The 12,872-nt window shown below is 44.8% G+C and overlaps 1 protein-coding gene across 3 annotated transcripts in view; it reads right to left on the reverse strand.

The window, feature by feature from the left end:
- LOC103823699 (contactin-4) overlaps positions 1-12,872 on the reverse strand; it is a 261,680-nt gene that overhangs the window by 5,245 nt on the left and 243,563 nt on the right. For all 3 annotated transcript variants that reach the window (XM_050979442.1, XM_050979443.1, XM_050979444.1), the window contains 7 exons: positions 10,241-10,416; positions 9,092-9,212; positions 7,256-7,414; positions 5,302-5,451; positions 4,204-4,274; positions 2,051-2,285; positions 156-271 (listed from right to left, as the gene is read on the reverse strand). In XM_050979442.1, coding sequence (XP_050835399.1) covers positions 156-271; positions 2,051-2,285; positions 4,204-4,274; positions 5,302-5,451; positions 7,256-7,414; positions 9,092-9,212; positions 10,241-10,416 — 1,028 coding nt within the window. The remainder of the gene's footprint in view (positions 1-155; positions 272-2,050; positions 2,286-4,203; positions 4,275-5,301; positions 5,452-7,255; positions 7,415-9,091; positions 9,213-10,240; positions 10,417-12,872) is intronic.

Below are 12,872 nucleotides of genomic sequence, written 5' to 3' on the forward strand. Positions count from 1 at the left end.
AACTTTTAACCTTGTGAGAGAAATCTCTGTGCACCAGAGGCAAAGAGAAGCAAATCCACTTCAGGAACACACCCATGGCTGGAGGAGCAGCACGAGGACATCTCTGTGTCCCCTCAGGGCTGCCTGCTGAAAGGATCCTGCTTTGTTTCCCATACCTCATATCCCTGTATTCTTCCTTTGTGCTGGTTCTCCCACGGGGGAGCCCAGGAGACTTCGACGTCTGAGGCAGAAATGCTTCTGGCCAAAACAGTGGTTGGGGCTCTCGTTGGCTCTGGGCAGTTAAAAATAGAAGTGAGACTTTTCAATTCTATGTTCAATTAGTTCCAAACATCAGGGGATTTATTTTCCTCATTGCACAAGGAAGGAAGCAAACAAATGTCCACATTTCAAACCGATGGCCTGTCAGGCTGTGCTCCCTCAGAAATAATAAGATGTCATTACTAAACTCAACCCAGGATACCATGTACTGTAATTAGGACAAGTGGGAACATTTTCTAATCAGTGGACATTAATTCATACTAAATCTCCATAGAATTCTTCCCAGATTACATATTACTTTCCATTAATATCAAAAGATTTCATTATGATTAATGTTATTTTAATGACTATTGAAAAGAATTAATCACGGTTCGCCATTTATTATAAATCAGAGCAAGGCTGAGGTATCAAAGGATGTGTCAAGGTGGAAACCAAACCCTTGCAGACCCTGTTACATACAAGTAAAGATATTATTAAAGAAAGGCCTTATAAAATCGTGGTTTAGGTGTGCTACTTCAGCTAGGTGCAGTTACCCTGCTAGATCCCATAAGAAAGAATTAAAGGAATGAGAAGCAGTTAACAGAACCTATTTTAGCAATAAGAGAACTCTTTTCACCTGCATAAACAAGAAACCTGTCCCAAAGAATCTGTGGAAAAAATATGTAAACTAACCAAAAATAAAGAAGTTTGACAGATATGCAAAATACCATTTCCTGGCCAATGCCCTGAGTGTCAGTGTATTGTCAGCCAATTGTGAGGTCTAACACGCTGCCATCTGATAATCCCATAAAAACAGGAACTGTGCAATAAAGCTTTGGCTTTCCTGCATGAAGAAACTGAGTCCTGTCTGCTTTGCTCAAACAAGACCCTGCAGCATGGGCGTGAGAAATGGATTTGTAAAGAATTTTTAAAACTTGATAGAAAGTTTACACAGTCTTGTACATCCGTATGCAAACACCGAGGTAAGGTGTGCTGACTTAGGGAGAGCATAAAATAGAGATAACATTGTGGAGAGAGGGATTAAATTAAAACCAAGTTTCAACAAGTTTTAAAATCTGGCCTTGCAAAAAGACCAAATATTTTAGAGAATTAGAACTGTGAAAGATGCATTATAGCAAGATCATGTGGATAAAAATATAGGTGACTATTATTAGAAGTAATAGCAGCCTTGTGTGGTGTGGTGGTGTTCACAGGGTCCCAGGATGAGGGAAGAGAACCTTGACTCCATGCCTCAGAAGGCTGACTTATTATGTTATGATATATATGATATTAAAAGAAAATGATATATTAAAACAATACTAAAAGAATAGAAGAAAGGATTTCATGAGAAGGCTGGAAAGGAAGGGAATGGAAAGGAATGACAATAAAATTTTGTGACTGACCAGAGAGTCCAAGACAGCTGGACTGTGACTGGTCATCAAGTAAAAACAACCACATGGACCAGTCAAAGATGCACCTGGTGCATTCCAGAGCAGCAGATAATTATTGTTTTTCTTTCCTCTGAGGCTTCTCAGCTTCACAGGAGAAAAAAATCCTAGTGAAAGGATTTTTCATAAAATATGTCTGTGACAGTGTGGCAAAAGCCAAGAGGCTGAAAAGCATTTCTGAAATACCGTAACCAAGAAATAGGTTAGCTTCTAACAGAGCAATGTTAAGAGTTACATCTCTTATGTCCACCCTTCATCGAGACTGACAATAAAATAAAAATTCCTCTCAATTCCCCCTCTCTGTAAAAATGAAGAAAACCAACACATGAGGGGAAGGAGAGGAGGTGGGGAGGGCTCATCTCTACCTTCCTCTGCTGAGTAGACGACGGTGACGGGGCTGAAGGAGCCTTCCCCCTTGTTGTTGTAGACGCCCACCTTGACCTCGTAGGGCGAGAAGGGCGGCAGGCTCTCGTTGCGGAAGACGTAGCGCGCGGCGTCCGGCGAGGCCACCACCGTCTGCATCCAGCTGACCGTGCCCAGCGGCCGGAAGGCCACCACGTAGCCAAAGCCACCCCCGTTCTGCAGCTCCTCGGGCACTGTCTGTGGGCAGGGACAAACGGCGGCTTCAGCACACGCTGACCTCCCTGCGGCACCCCATGGATCCCTCTGGGTCCGAGGTTGGACTTGGGGAGCTCAGAGGTCTTTTCCAAACTAGGTTATACTGGGATTCTGGGATTGTGTGATTCTGGGGTTCTGGGATTGTGTGATTCTGGGATTCTACAATTCTGTGATTCTGGGATTAGGTAAATCTGTGAATCTGGGATTCGGTAAATCTGTGAATCTGGGATTCTATAATTCTATGATTCTGGGATTCAGTAATTCTGTAATTCTGGGATTCAGTAATTCAGAGATTCAGTAGTTCTGGGATTCTACAATTATGGGATTCAGTAATTCTGGAATTCAGTAATTCTGTGATTCTGTAATTCTGTGATTCTGGGATTGTGTGATTCTGGGATTCTGTAATTCTGTGATTCTGGGATTCTGTAATTCTGTGATTCTGTGATTCTGTAATTCTGTGATTCTGGGATTCTGGGATTCTGTAATTCTGTGATTCTGTGATTCTGTAATTCTGTGATTCTGGGATTCTGGGATTCTGTAATTCTGGGATTCTGTAATTCTGGGATTCTGTAATTCTGGGATTCTGTACACAGCACTGGAGATGGAGGTGCAGGAGGTCCTACATCACATCCAACCTGAATTCACCCCATCCTGCCTGCATCAGAGCCTTTCTGCCCCATGAAAGGAAGCAGCACCTCCAGAAGACATTTCTCCTAAAGCTAACTTCCCTTCCCTCCCTGCCTGCATGGGGCCTCCATTGCTGATGTAATTTTAGGCTTTCTGGAGAGGCTGAGGTTTCCTGGGCTAACACAAGGACACAGTTCCTGCTGTCCCAACACACATGCAGCTGCTGTCACACCTTTGGGATCACACATGAAGCCCCAAGGAACACACCCTGGACACACTGACACTTCCTACTCTGAGGCTTGCAGCCCCCTAAAAAGCTGCACTAAACCCAGAGGTTCCAGTACTAAAACAATCCATAATTATGGGCCACCCTCCCTGAGATGCCCCTGGAGCTTCAGCACAGGTTACTGCTGGTGACTGCATCCTACTCTGTGTGGGAAGGCTCACACAAAGAAAAGGCCCCTGGACATTTAAAAGAGTGAAACCGCTCTTCTATCAAAACACAAATGATATTTTGTGCAAATTACATCTCGAACCAATGGCTGATGTTCTGGCCATGTGTGTTTTTGAAACATACTGCAGCATCTTTAGGAGACACGGCGTAACTAATTAGTCCAACAGAGGAGGAAATTTAGCACATTGAGCTGTGTGGTGAGGACAAAAACCCATTTATAGGTTTTTAATAACCTCAGAAATATCTCTGGCGATTCATTCTGCCAGCTTGGTCAGAAATAGTGCTAAATGGAAGCGTTAGCATGTCTAGAGGAGTTCATTATTAGGAGAAATATGCCAGCTGCATCGCATCACAACACGAAAATATGAGCAGACAAATGACTAAAGTTCTAACCCCGACTGCCTTAAGGAATATTAAACATTTCTCTTCTCTGCATCTCCTCTCACGGGCTGCCATCAGCAGCAATGAGAGCCAGCATGCCTTGTGCTGGCTCTGAGCTGTTTGCTGCCTTACATCCCAGGGAGGAGGAGGGAGGAAGCTGGGAGCCAGCACAGCAATTCCCCATCAGGTCAGGATGTTCCAAGGCTGTTTTATCCCTTGGGTGGCTCCTGGCCATCCACATTTTGCCATGTGGATGTGCTGGGAGTCAGGGGGAGCTGAGCTGGTGGCAAATCCTGCTCCCACTTCCCTGGGGATGGAGTTGGCCCATCATTTAGCTCCCTCTAACCAGCTGGGCTGTTTTTATCACACAATCTGGGCTTTTTTACTGCCAACCCTTTGAAATCCACAGAAGGCTCAGGGTGGCTCGGTGAGACTCACCTCCCAGGTAATGACCAGCTCAGACTTGCTGCCTCCACCTCCACTGACATTAGCTGGGGTCACCTCAGGGACTGCAAAAAGAGAAATGCAGAAGATGGATGTGACAGCTTTGGAACCCAAAACCCACGTGGAGATGGAGCAGAGCTGTGCAGCAACAGGACACTGCTGGCCTTCCCCTGCTGGGGCCAGGAGCTGTTAAATGACTAATTTGCCATGGCAAACAGCACATTAAAAGTATGTCAACAAGAGTATATCAAAAGTATGTCAATTAACTTGTGTATTCAGTCTCTAATTGCTCAGTTTAAACATTTGTCCTCCATTAAAAAAGGTCTTTTATTTATTTTCCTGTTTCATTTTTGGCTCTTCTGTGGAACAGAGAAGCCACCTGCCAGGGCTTCCCCACTGTTGGGGAAGATGAAACAGGAAAGCCTTATAAATATGATTGCCTGGCAAAAGATTTTGAGAATATGGAAACTATAAGTGAGATTGAAATGAAAGCAAGCTTTGAGATCCCTCAGTTACTGAACAACTGGAAAACAATGGTGTGGCTGGCTGAAGGTAATCCCCTTTTGATCAAGCAATACCCTCTGCTTGCAGGCAGCTCCAGGGGTCAGAGCAGACCCTGCTGGCCTGGCAGAAGGGCCCAAAGAGGAGTTTTTAGGGTTTAAAATGTAACACAGTGTGGTGATGTAATGATTCTTATAGGCTGTATGTAAGTGCTATAGGATTTGTATCTTGGACTGGATTGGTTGGTGAGAATCAGAACATTCAGCACAGAAGAAGATTTATTGTACTGTAAGGGGAACCTCGACCTCTTACCCTTTTATGCTCTTGGCCTCTTTTACTCTCTCCCATCCTGTTTCCCACTCTCTTTACTTCTCTATACTGCTCTGAGCTGTGCCTGGCAGCTCCAAGCAGGGCCCTGCCCCCAGGCCCTTTGCAATAAACCCCAAATTCCATGGCCTGGCTTCAGAGATCTCTCATCTCCATCCGTCCCAGCCGTCCTACCCCCGACGCTGCTACAGCCACACCCGGGGGCTCTTTTGGCATTCACTGCCCAAAGATTCCCCCCCAGCCCCTCTGCCCAGCCCCACTTACGAGCCTCCTCAGTCCTTCTCTTCTCAGAGGGCCTGCTGGGCTCCCCGATGCCGATGAGGTTGGCAGCCACCACCCTGAACTCGTACTCCACCCAGGGGTTCAGCCCCACCACCGTGGCTGTGAACGTCCTGCCATCAATGATCTCTGGAACTGGGGTGCAAGGACATTAAACATCAATATTGAAATACTGCTGGGAAAAAGGCATGGGGAAATCTCATTTCTTTAGAGATGAGGGCTTAACAGAAGAAGGATAGATAAATTTTCTCTCATTTTCCAGCATTTTGCCAACTACAAAGAAGTGAAAGAGGCAGCATTAAACTCCTGTGCTTTTAGCCCAGAAATTCCTGCAATTAAAGAGTTTCTCCAAAATTGCCACAGTTTGGAAACAAAGTGTCAACATAGCAGGTTTGGAGGGTCTTTATTTTTCTCTTTTTGAAACACACTGTTGTCTCTGTTTAATGGCTACTGGAACAAAATTAACCAGTGACGGAATGAGCAATCACATCATGGGATTTTTCCCCCTATCAGGAAAATAATTCTCCTGAAAGACAAGCTGGATGACACGGTCTGTCCCTGAGGGATGTCTTTATAGACCACAATTACTGCTGTATATCTCCAGCATGGCAACAAGAGATGGGAATTCATTCTGTTTTCCCTTAAACATTCATGAGAAAAATGGGTGAGTAATGGCACTGGCTGCACCCTAAATCTTTGGGTTGCCAAACCTGAAACTACTCAATAATAGCAGGGCTCTGCAGCCAGGGAAATTGCTTTTCACACCAGGGGCCAGAGCTGGCCCAAAGCAGCCCTGGGTGGGTGCTGAGGTGTCACTTACAGGTAAAAATCTTATAAAAGAAAGGCCTTGTAAAATCAGGCCTTATTACTTCAGCTGAGCTAATAGCCAGCCTGATAAGTTCCTGCAAGAAACCTGCAAGAATAAAATCCTGTAACACTGAAAATCTACTTATTCCCTTACAAAAAAATTATAAAAATGAAAATCTGTTTACATAACAAACTATACTTATGAAAGAATGGAAAGAAACAAAAAATTAGGGAAAAAAATAGAAATAGAAACAATCTATTCTTACAAAATTTACACCTATAAAAATAAAAGTCTATCCCATGAGAATCTGTGAAACAAAAAAAAGATAAACTATCTAAAAAGAGAAAAGTTTGATAAGCATGTACCCTAGCCATTACCAACCAATAAAGTGAGTTTTGAGAGATCATTGGCCAGTCAGATTCAAACACAACACCCAGTGTGAGCTAAATGAATAAAAATCCAGCTATCCTCTGTTGTGTTGTTGGGAGGGTGCCCAGGATGAGGTGAGAGATGAGAATCTGACTCCAAGTTCTCAGAAGGCTGATTATTATATTATATTATATTATATTATATTATATTATATTATATTATATTATATTATATTATATTATATATTATATTATATTATATTATATTATATTATATTATATTATATTATATTATATTATATTATATTATATTATATTATATTATATTATATTATACTATACTAAAGAAAGAGAAAGGAGCCATCAGAAGGCTGGAAAGGAATGAATAATAAAAACCCGTGCCTGACCAGAGTCCTGACACAGCTGGACTGGGATTGTGCATTAACTAAAAACAACTCCCATGGAACCAATCAAAGCTGCACCTGTTGGTGAGCAGCCTCCAGACCACATCCCAAGCAATCAGATCATTATTCTATTGTTTAGATTTATTGTTATTTTTGATAATTATTGACATTGCTTTTCTGAAGCTTCTGCGCTTCTCAGGAGAAAAAATCCTGGCGAAGGGATTTTTCAGGAGATGTCACGATGGCAATCCTGCTGCCCCGAGCAGCAGCCTGCTGTCCCTCCCTGCAGCCCTGGGTGTGTCCCCCAGGTGTGTCCCCCAGGTGTGTCCCCCCCAGGTGGGTTCCCCAGGCTGCCTTACCTGTGCTCACTGCCTGCCAGCCCACCGAGAAGGGCGTGCGCGCCTGCACCACGAACATGGTGATGGGGCTGTGGTTGTCTGCCCCCGGCCTCCAGGACAGCTGGGCCGTGCTGTCTGTCACCTCCTCGATGGTCACGGCCTCGGGGGGCCCCGGGGGACCTGGGGGGTGCAGGAGAGTTGAGTGGCTGGAGGAGGAAGGGCTGGGTTCCCCTTCCCCCTGTGTCTCAGAATCGCTGCTGGTCACAGTGACCCTGAGACAGGTACAAGTCTCTTTTGTCCCAGCCCGGCCAAAGGAGGAGTCAGGATTTTTCTGTTCTCATTCTCAAGGTTGTTTATTGTTTCTTATCTCTAACATTCTTTCTCTCACCTGCTGAGGTCTGTCTGGCAGCTGGGGTTGAGGCACACTGGTGTTATCTTTTATACTAAATACTACCTGTACATTATTTACCATCACTTCCAATACCCATCACCTGTGTTAGACAGTGAGCTTCTACCTTAAACCAATCCAAAAGTGCCAGCATCACCCAGAACATGGGGCTAGGAAGAAGAAAGAAGAAGGACAGGGCACACCCAAATTCTTCCATCTTGGGACCCCATGTCCCCATTCTAAAGACCCCCAAAATCTGTTTTTCACCCTGTGACAAACTAACTATTATTCTACTTAACTCTCTTGACTGGTAATTCTTCATATAAAGGTGGTAATTTACTCCATGGGTCCAGATCAAAGGCACAGGGTCTTGGGCTCTGTGCCAGGGTCTCTGAGTCCCCTGGCAGGGGCTGGAGCCATCCAGGGCAGCCAGAGGAATTTCCTGGGTTCCAGCACTCCTGGGGATGGAGGGGACAGAGCAGCTGGGGCAGCTCCAGCTCTGCCTGCCTGGCTGGGCTGGGAGGCACTGGGGGGCAGAGCAGGGTGTTGTGCCTCACTGCTGGGGTGGTTTTAAGCAGTGCAGCTCTGCTGGGAACAGCAGGCAGGGAGAGAGAGAGACCCCTCTGCTCCATCCCATGGCCACTGCTGCCCCAGGGGGGCCTGGGCTCACTCTGTGCCCATTACACAAGGAACCCCAAATCCCATCCTGTCCCACCCTGCCATGGCAGGGACACCTTCCACTGGCCCAATGTCCAGCCTGGCCTTGGGCACTGCCAGGGATCCAGGGGCAGCCCCAGCTGCTCTGGGCACCTGTGCCAGTGTTTTAACACCCCTGGTGTTTTTAGGGAGTGACAAGATGAGTACTTTTATCACCAACAAGTGTCATTTTCCTGTGAGAACTTAATATTCCTCCTGTTTATGAGAACCAAGGGTAGCAGAGACAGAGCAGCACCCAAGTTTGCCTTCCCCAAAGTTAAGAAGCAGGAAAATATAAATCAAATTTCTCCTAAGGGCACAGACTCAGGGTAATTCATTACAGCTCTGGTAAAGTCAAACTCACACATCCCCTGTGCATGGTAATGAAGAGATCTCAGTATATCAGTGAAGTCACTGAATCAGGTTTATTCTGTAAAAGAATATTCTATAAAAGAATAAACCTGATTTAGCTGCTTGGCAGAAATGCTGCCAATAGCTGGATGCTGCTCAGGTGGTGGCACAAGGAGCTCAGGGGCTGCAGGGCTGGCATTCAGGACACAGACAGGCACCAGGGCTGGCTCTGTTCTGGGAGCATCTGAAACACTTCACACGCTCTGGCTGATGCTGTGAACCCCAGTGTGTACTCAGAGCATTTTTCTCAGATTAATTACAAGATGCTGGGCTGTCTCTGAGCCCGGGGATTGCAGAAGGCAGGAAAAAAAAAAAAAAGAAATTCTACAACACCACCAACAACAGCAGCAAAATTCAAATACCTCTTACAATCAGGTCTGCAGCAGCTGAGAGCTTGTCCACACTTGTTTGCACCATGCAGACGTATTTCCCTGCGTGCTTCAGCTGGATGCTCCTGATCATCAAATCACCAGCTGAATCCTGCTGATAAAGTAGGGAAAAGTGGTTACAATTACTTTTTAATGAGCCCTAAACATCATTATCACGTGAAGGACACTGTGACTAATGGATTTACTTTATGCTGGCTGATGGAAACATCAGCAGCACGAGCCTTGGCCTGTTGAAAGGATGGGAGTCTGCCTGGAAGGTAGGAGAGAGAGCATCCCAAAAATCCTGGCTCTTCCAAGGAGCAGGGCTGGGGGCTGTTAAGCACTTTTGCTCCTTTTTCTCTCTGGATATCCAATTTTAACCCTCTCTGCCATCCAGAGGCCCAGCTTGTGTCTCCATCTCTCCTGCAAGGGAAGCCCAGCCCCAGTTTGGAGACAGCAGCAGTGGTTTCATGGCTTTGTGTCCCAGCCAGCAATGTGATTGCCCAGCACTTTCGTGCTGAAGATCAGGGAGCAGCACTCTCTGAGGAAATCTTGCATCACACAGCAGCAGTAATTTGTTTTCCAAACGCCAAGTGCCTGTCTGATTAACTGTTGAATAGAACTAATTAGGTTTCTGGATGCAGTGGATGCTGAGGACCTCTCTCAGTTTCTCTCCAGACACAAAGCATTTGATGCATTGGAAATCTCAGGGAAGCCTCGTGGCTGTGGCCTTTGGACTGAGGAATATTAATAAAGTTTGTAATTTTAGCTCTGTGGGCCACAACAGGAGCAGTCAGCCCCAAAAGCCATGGCTGCTGCTGTGAGCCCTGTGCATCAATCTGTGAGCTCTTCTTTTAATGATTCTCCCTTTTTTTTCACAGGGATAAGAGCAAGGCTTGGAAATTGTATCTCCTTTTCCTTTCAGCATTAAATTTCTCCTGACAAATGCAACCACGAGCTGCCACCATGCCTGAGACCTGTTGCTCTCTAAAGCCTCCCTCAGAGCAGCATGCAAAACCCTTCCCAGTTTTCTACCTCTGCTGAAAATTCCATTTCTTCCCTCCTTTTTCTGGCTGCCTTCCTCCAGTTCCTTCTGTTGGCAATCTCCTCTGCATGACCCACCTTGTCAGGTTTAATACTTACCCCTCCCACCCTTTCAAAGTGGTCCCCATCTTTCTCGAAGTCTATCAGGTGCCCATTGAATGACCAGGTGAACATGATGTCCAGGGAGTGGTCGTGGGACACCTGACAGGGCAGGACAATGCTTTCTCCAACTGTGACATCCATGCTGAAAGGGGACACCATCACCCGGGTTGGATCTACAAACAGCAAAGAAAGAGGAAAAAAAAAAGGATTATTCTTGTTCTCCTGAGGAGCAGAGACCTTGTAGGGCTGAGAGAGATCCCCAGCAGTGATCCCTAAGCAAGGTCCTTAAATCAACAAGGGAATTATTCCATCTTTGGGCTTATCCTTTCTCTAGTTGTTGGATTAAAAATAATAAACTTAATAAACCCTCCAGAATCCCCTTCCAGCCACCATCCTGATGAAGAAGGAGGAAAGAAAAGGCTGGAAAAGAGTGCAGCAGATCTGAAAGGCTCAATTACAACTTTTTATCAGAGATTCTCTTATTTGAATCCTCTCCCTTCAAAGAGAGAGTTTCACACATACATTGTTCACCATGGTTATCAAGAAGCTGTTCTGCTGTTCCTAAATTAAATGTAAAATCTCCAAAACTGGAATAAAAAGGTTGTTGTATTAAACCCAGGAGTTTTTAATCTGGCCATAGCTGGGAAGGCAAGAGATTATTCTTGTATTTACTGAGAACTGGCCACACTCTGATGGGTGGTTTCACATCTCACATCCTTTCCTTGGGCCCCACAAAGAGTAAAGATAAATGCTGAGTGATCCCAGCAGAACCTCCCCCAGCGTGGAGCCCAGACTGGTGTGGTGTCAGACAGGGGCATTTCAGGGTCTGAGGCAGAAGGGAGGGCCCTGGCCAGGACATTTCCACAGGGAAGCCCCAGACCTGGATGTGTGAGGTAGCAGGGTCCCTGTCAAGGACTTGTCCCTGTCCCTGTCCAGCCCAGGCAGCAGCTCCCCCCTCCCTCAGCACTGCTCCCCCCTCCCAGCTCCTCTGGCTCTGCTTTAATTGTCTGTTTTCACCCCAGTGGGAGCAGTGGTGGCACAGACAGATGAGCCATGACACATCAGGCAGACTCCAGCTCCTCCTCTGTGCCCCTGAATTCCCCCTGCCTCTAAAGTTCACGTTTCTCTTCCATTTCTGTTGACAAAAATGCAGCAATTTTTTCTACAGGGCCTCAGAGGAAATGAAAAGGAGAAAAAATATTGCTTAACAATGAGACCAAAAGTCTGAATATCATACAGAGATAGATATTTTTGCTTATTCCAAAAATCTACTCTGCACAGCTGTCATGCTAAAATAATACCAGCATTATTCAGTCTCTGGTACCTGACACCAAAATCTCAACAACTTCTTCCTGAGCCTCTTGCCCAGCTGCTTAATTCTGTGCTGAAATAATAAAGACACAGCAGAACAGACATGGACTGGGCAGAACTGCTCCAGGAAATCCAGGGGGGCAAAGCTGTTCCTGGATTTTCAGCCTTATCAAAAGCCTGCAGGAGCTGGTGAGAAAGATTTTGTTGCTGTCTGGAGAGATTTCAGATCGAGTCCTCAGGGGCTTGGCTGTGTTATCCTGGACAAGTTAAATTCATCTGTACTTTGTGCTCACTTCTGACCAAGCAGAGGAACTCTTAGAACAACTGTCATGACACTTAATTATTCAATGAATTAATACATGAAATATTTCTCAGCTGTTTATAAACATGAAAGGAATGAAGAGTATAAAGGCTAGAAATATATAGATATATAATATATAAAAGAAATAATTTATATAAACATTTTATATTTATGTAAATATATACTATATATTATATTTTATATATTATAGATATATTATATTATGTATTATATATATTATATATATATTTATATAAATATATATGATAAATATATAATATATAGAATAGAAGATATAATTGTATAGACTTTTAGAATACAGACTAAATTCTAGAATAGAAAATTCTGGTATGCAATTTGTATTCCAGAATTCTAAGCAATTACTTTGTAGAATATATTAGATATATATTAAATATATCTCATGGAATATTTATATTCTAGAATACAGTTAGAATATTATAGGTTTATATAGTTAGAACATTATAGGTTTATATAAACCTGTAATAAAGAGTACAGAATAGAAATACAGAAATGTAGAAATGCAGAAATATAGAAATATAATAGAATTCTGAGATTTATAGAAATGATATCAAGAAATGGGTGTTTGCTGGAGGCCAGGGCAGCTCAGCACAGCTCCTGCAGGAACTGTGAGTGCCTGGTGCTTCCAAAAACACCTGCAGCTTTCAGGGAATCCTGGAATTATTCAGGTTGGAAAAGAACTTTTAAGGTCACCCAGTCCAATGGAATGGTCACCACCGTTCCTCACTCCTGTCCCCATGTGCACACATCTGTTAAATCCCTCTGGGCAGCTGGAGGAACCTTTCCATGGCAATTCCTGCTGCCCTCCGACCCGAGCCCGGCCTGGAGCATCCCTGGGGTGGATGTGACACTGGCAGGGACAGTCTGTAGGTGTCACTGAAGGCTCGGGAACAGCCGAGCTCCTTCCCTGCCTGTCTTCCCCACCAGCACTCTGTGGGATGCTCTCTGTGGGACAGAGGCGCCACTTCTCAGTTTCCC

This window comes from Serinus canaria, chromosome 12 (genome assembly GCF_022539315.1).
Source record: "Serinus canaria isolate serCan28SL12 chromosome 12, serCan2020, whole genome shotgun sequence".
In the NCBI taxonomy this organism is placed as follows: domain Eukaryota; kingdom Metazoa; phylum Chordata; class Aves; order Passeriformes; family Fringillidae; genus Serinus; species Serinus canaria.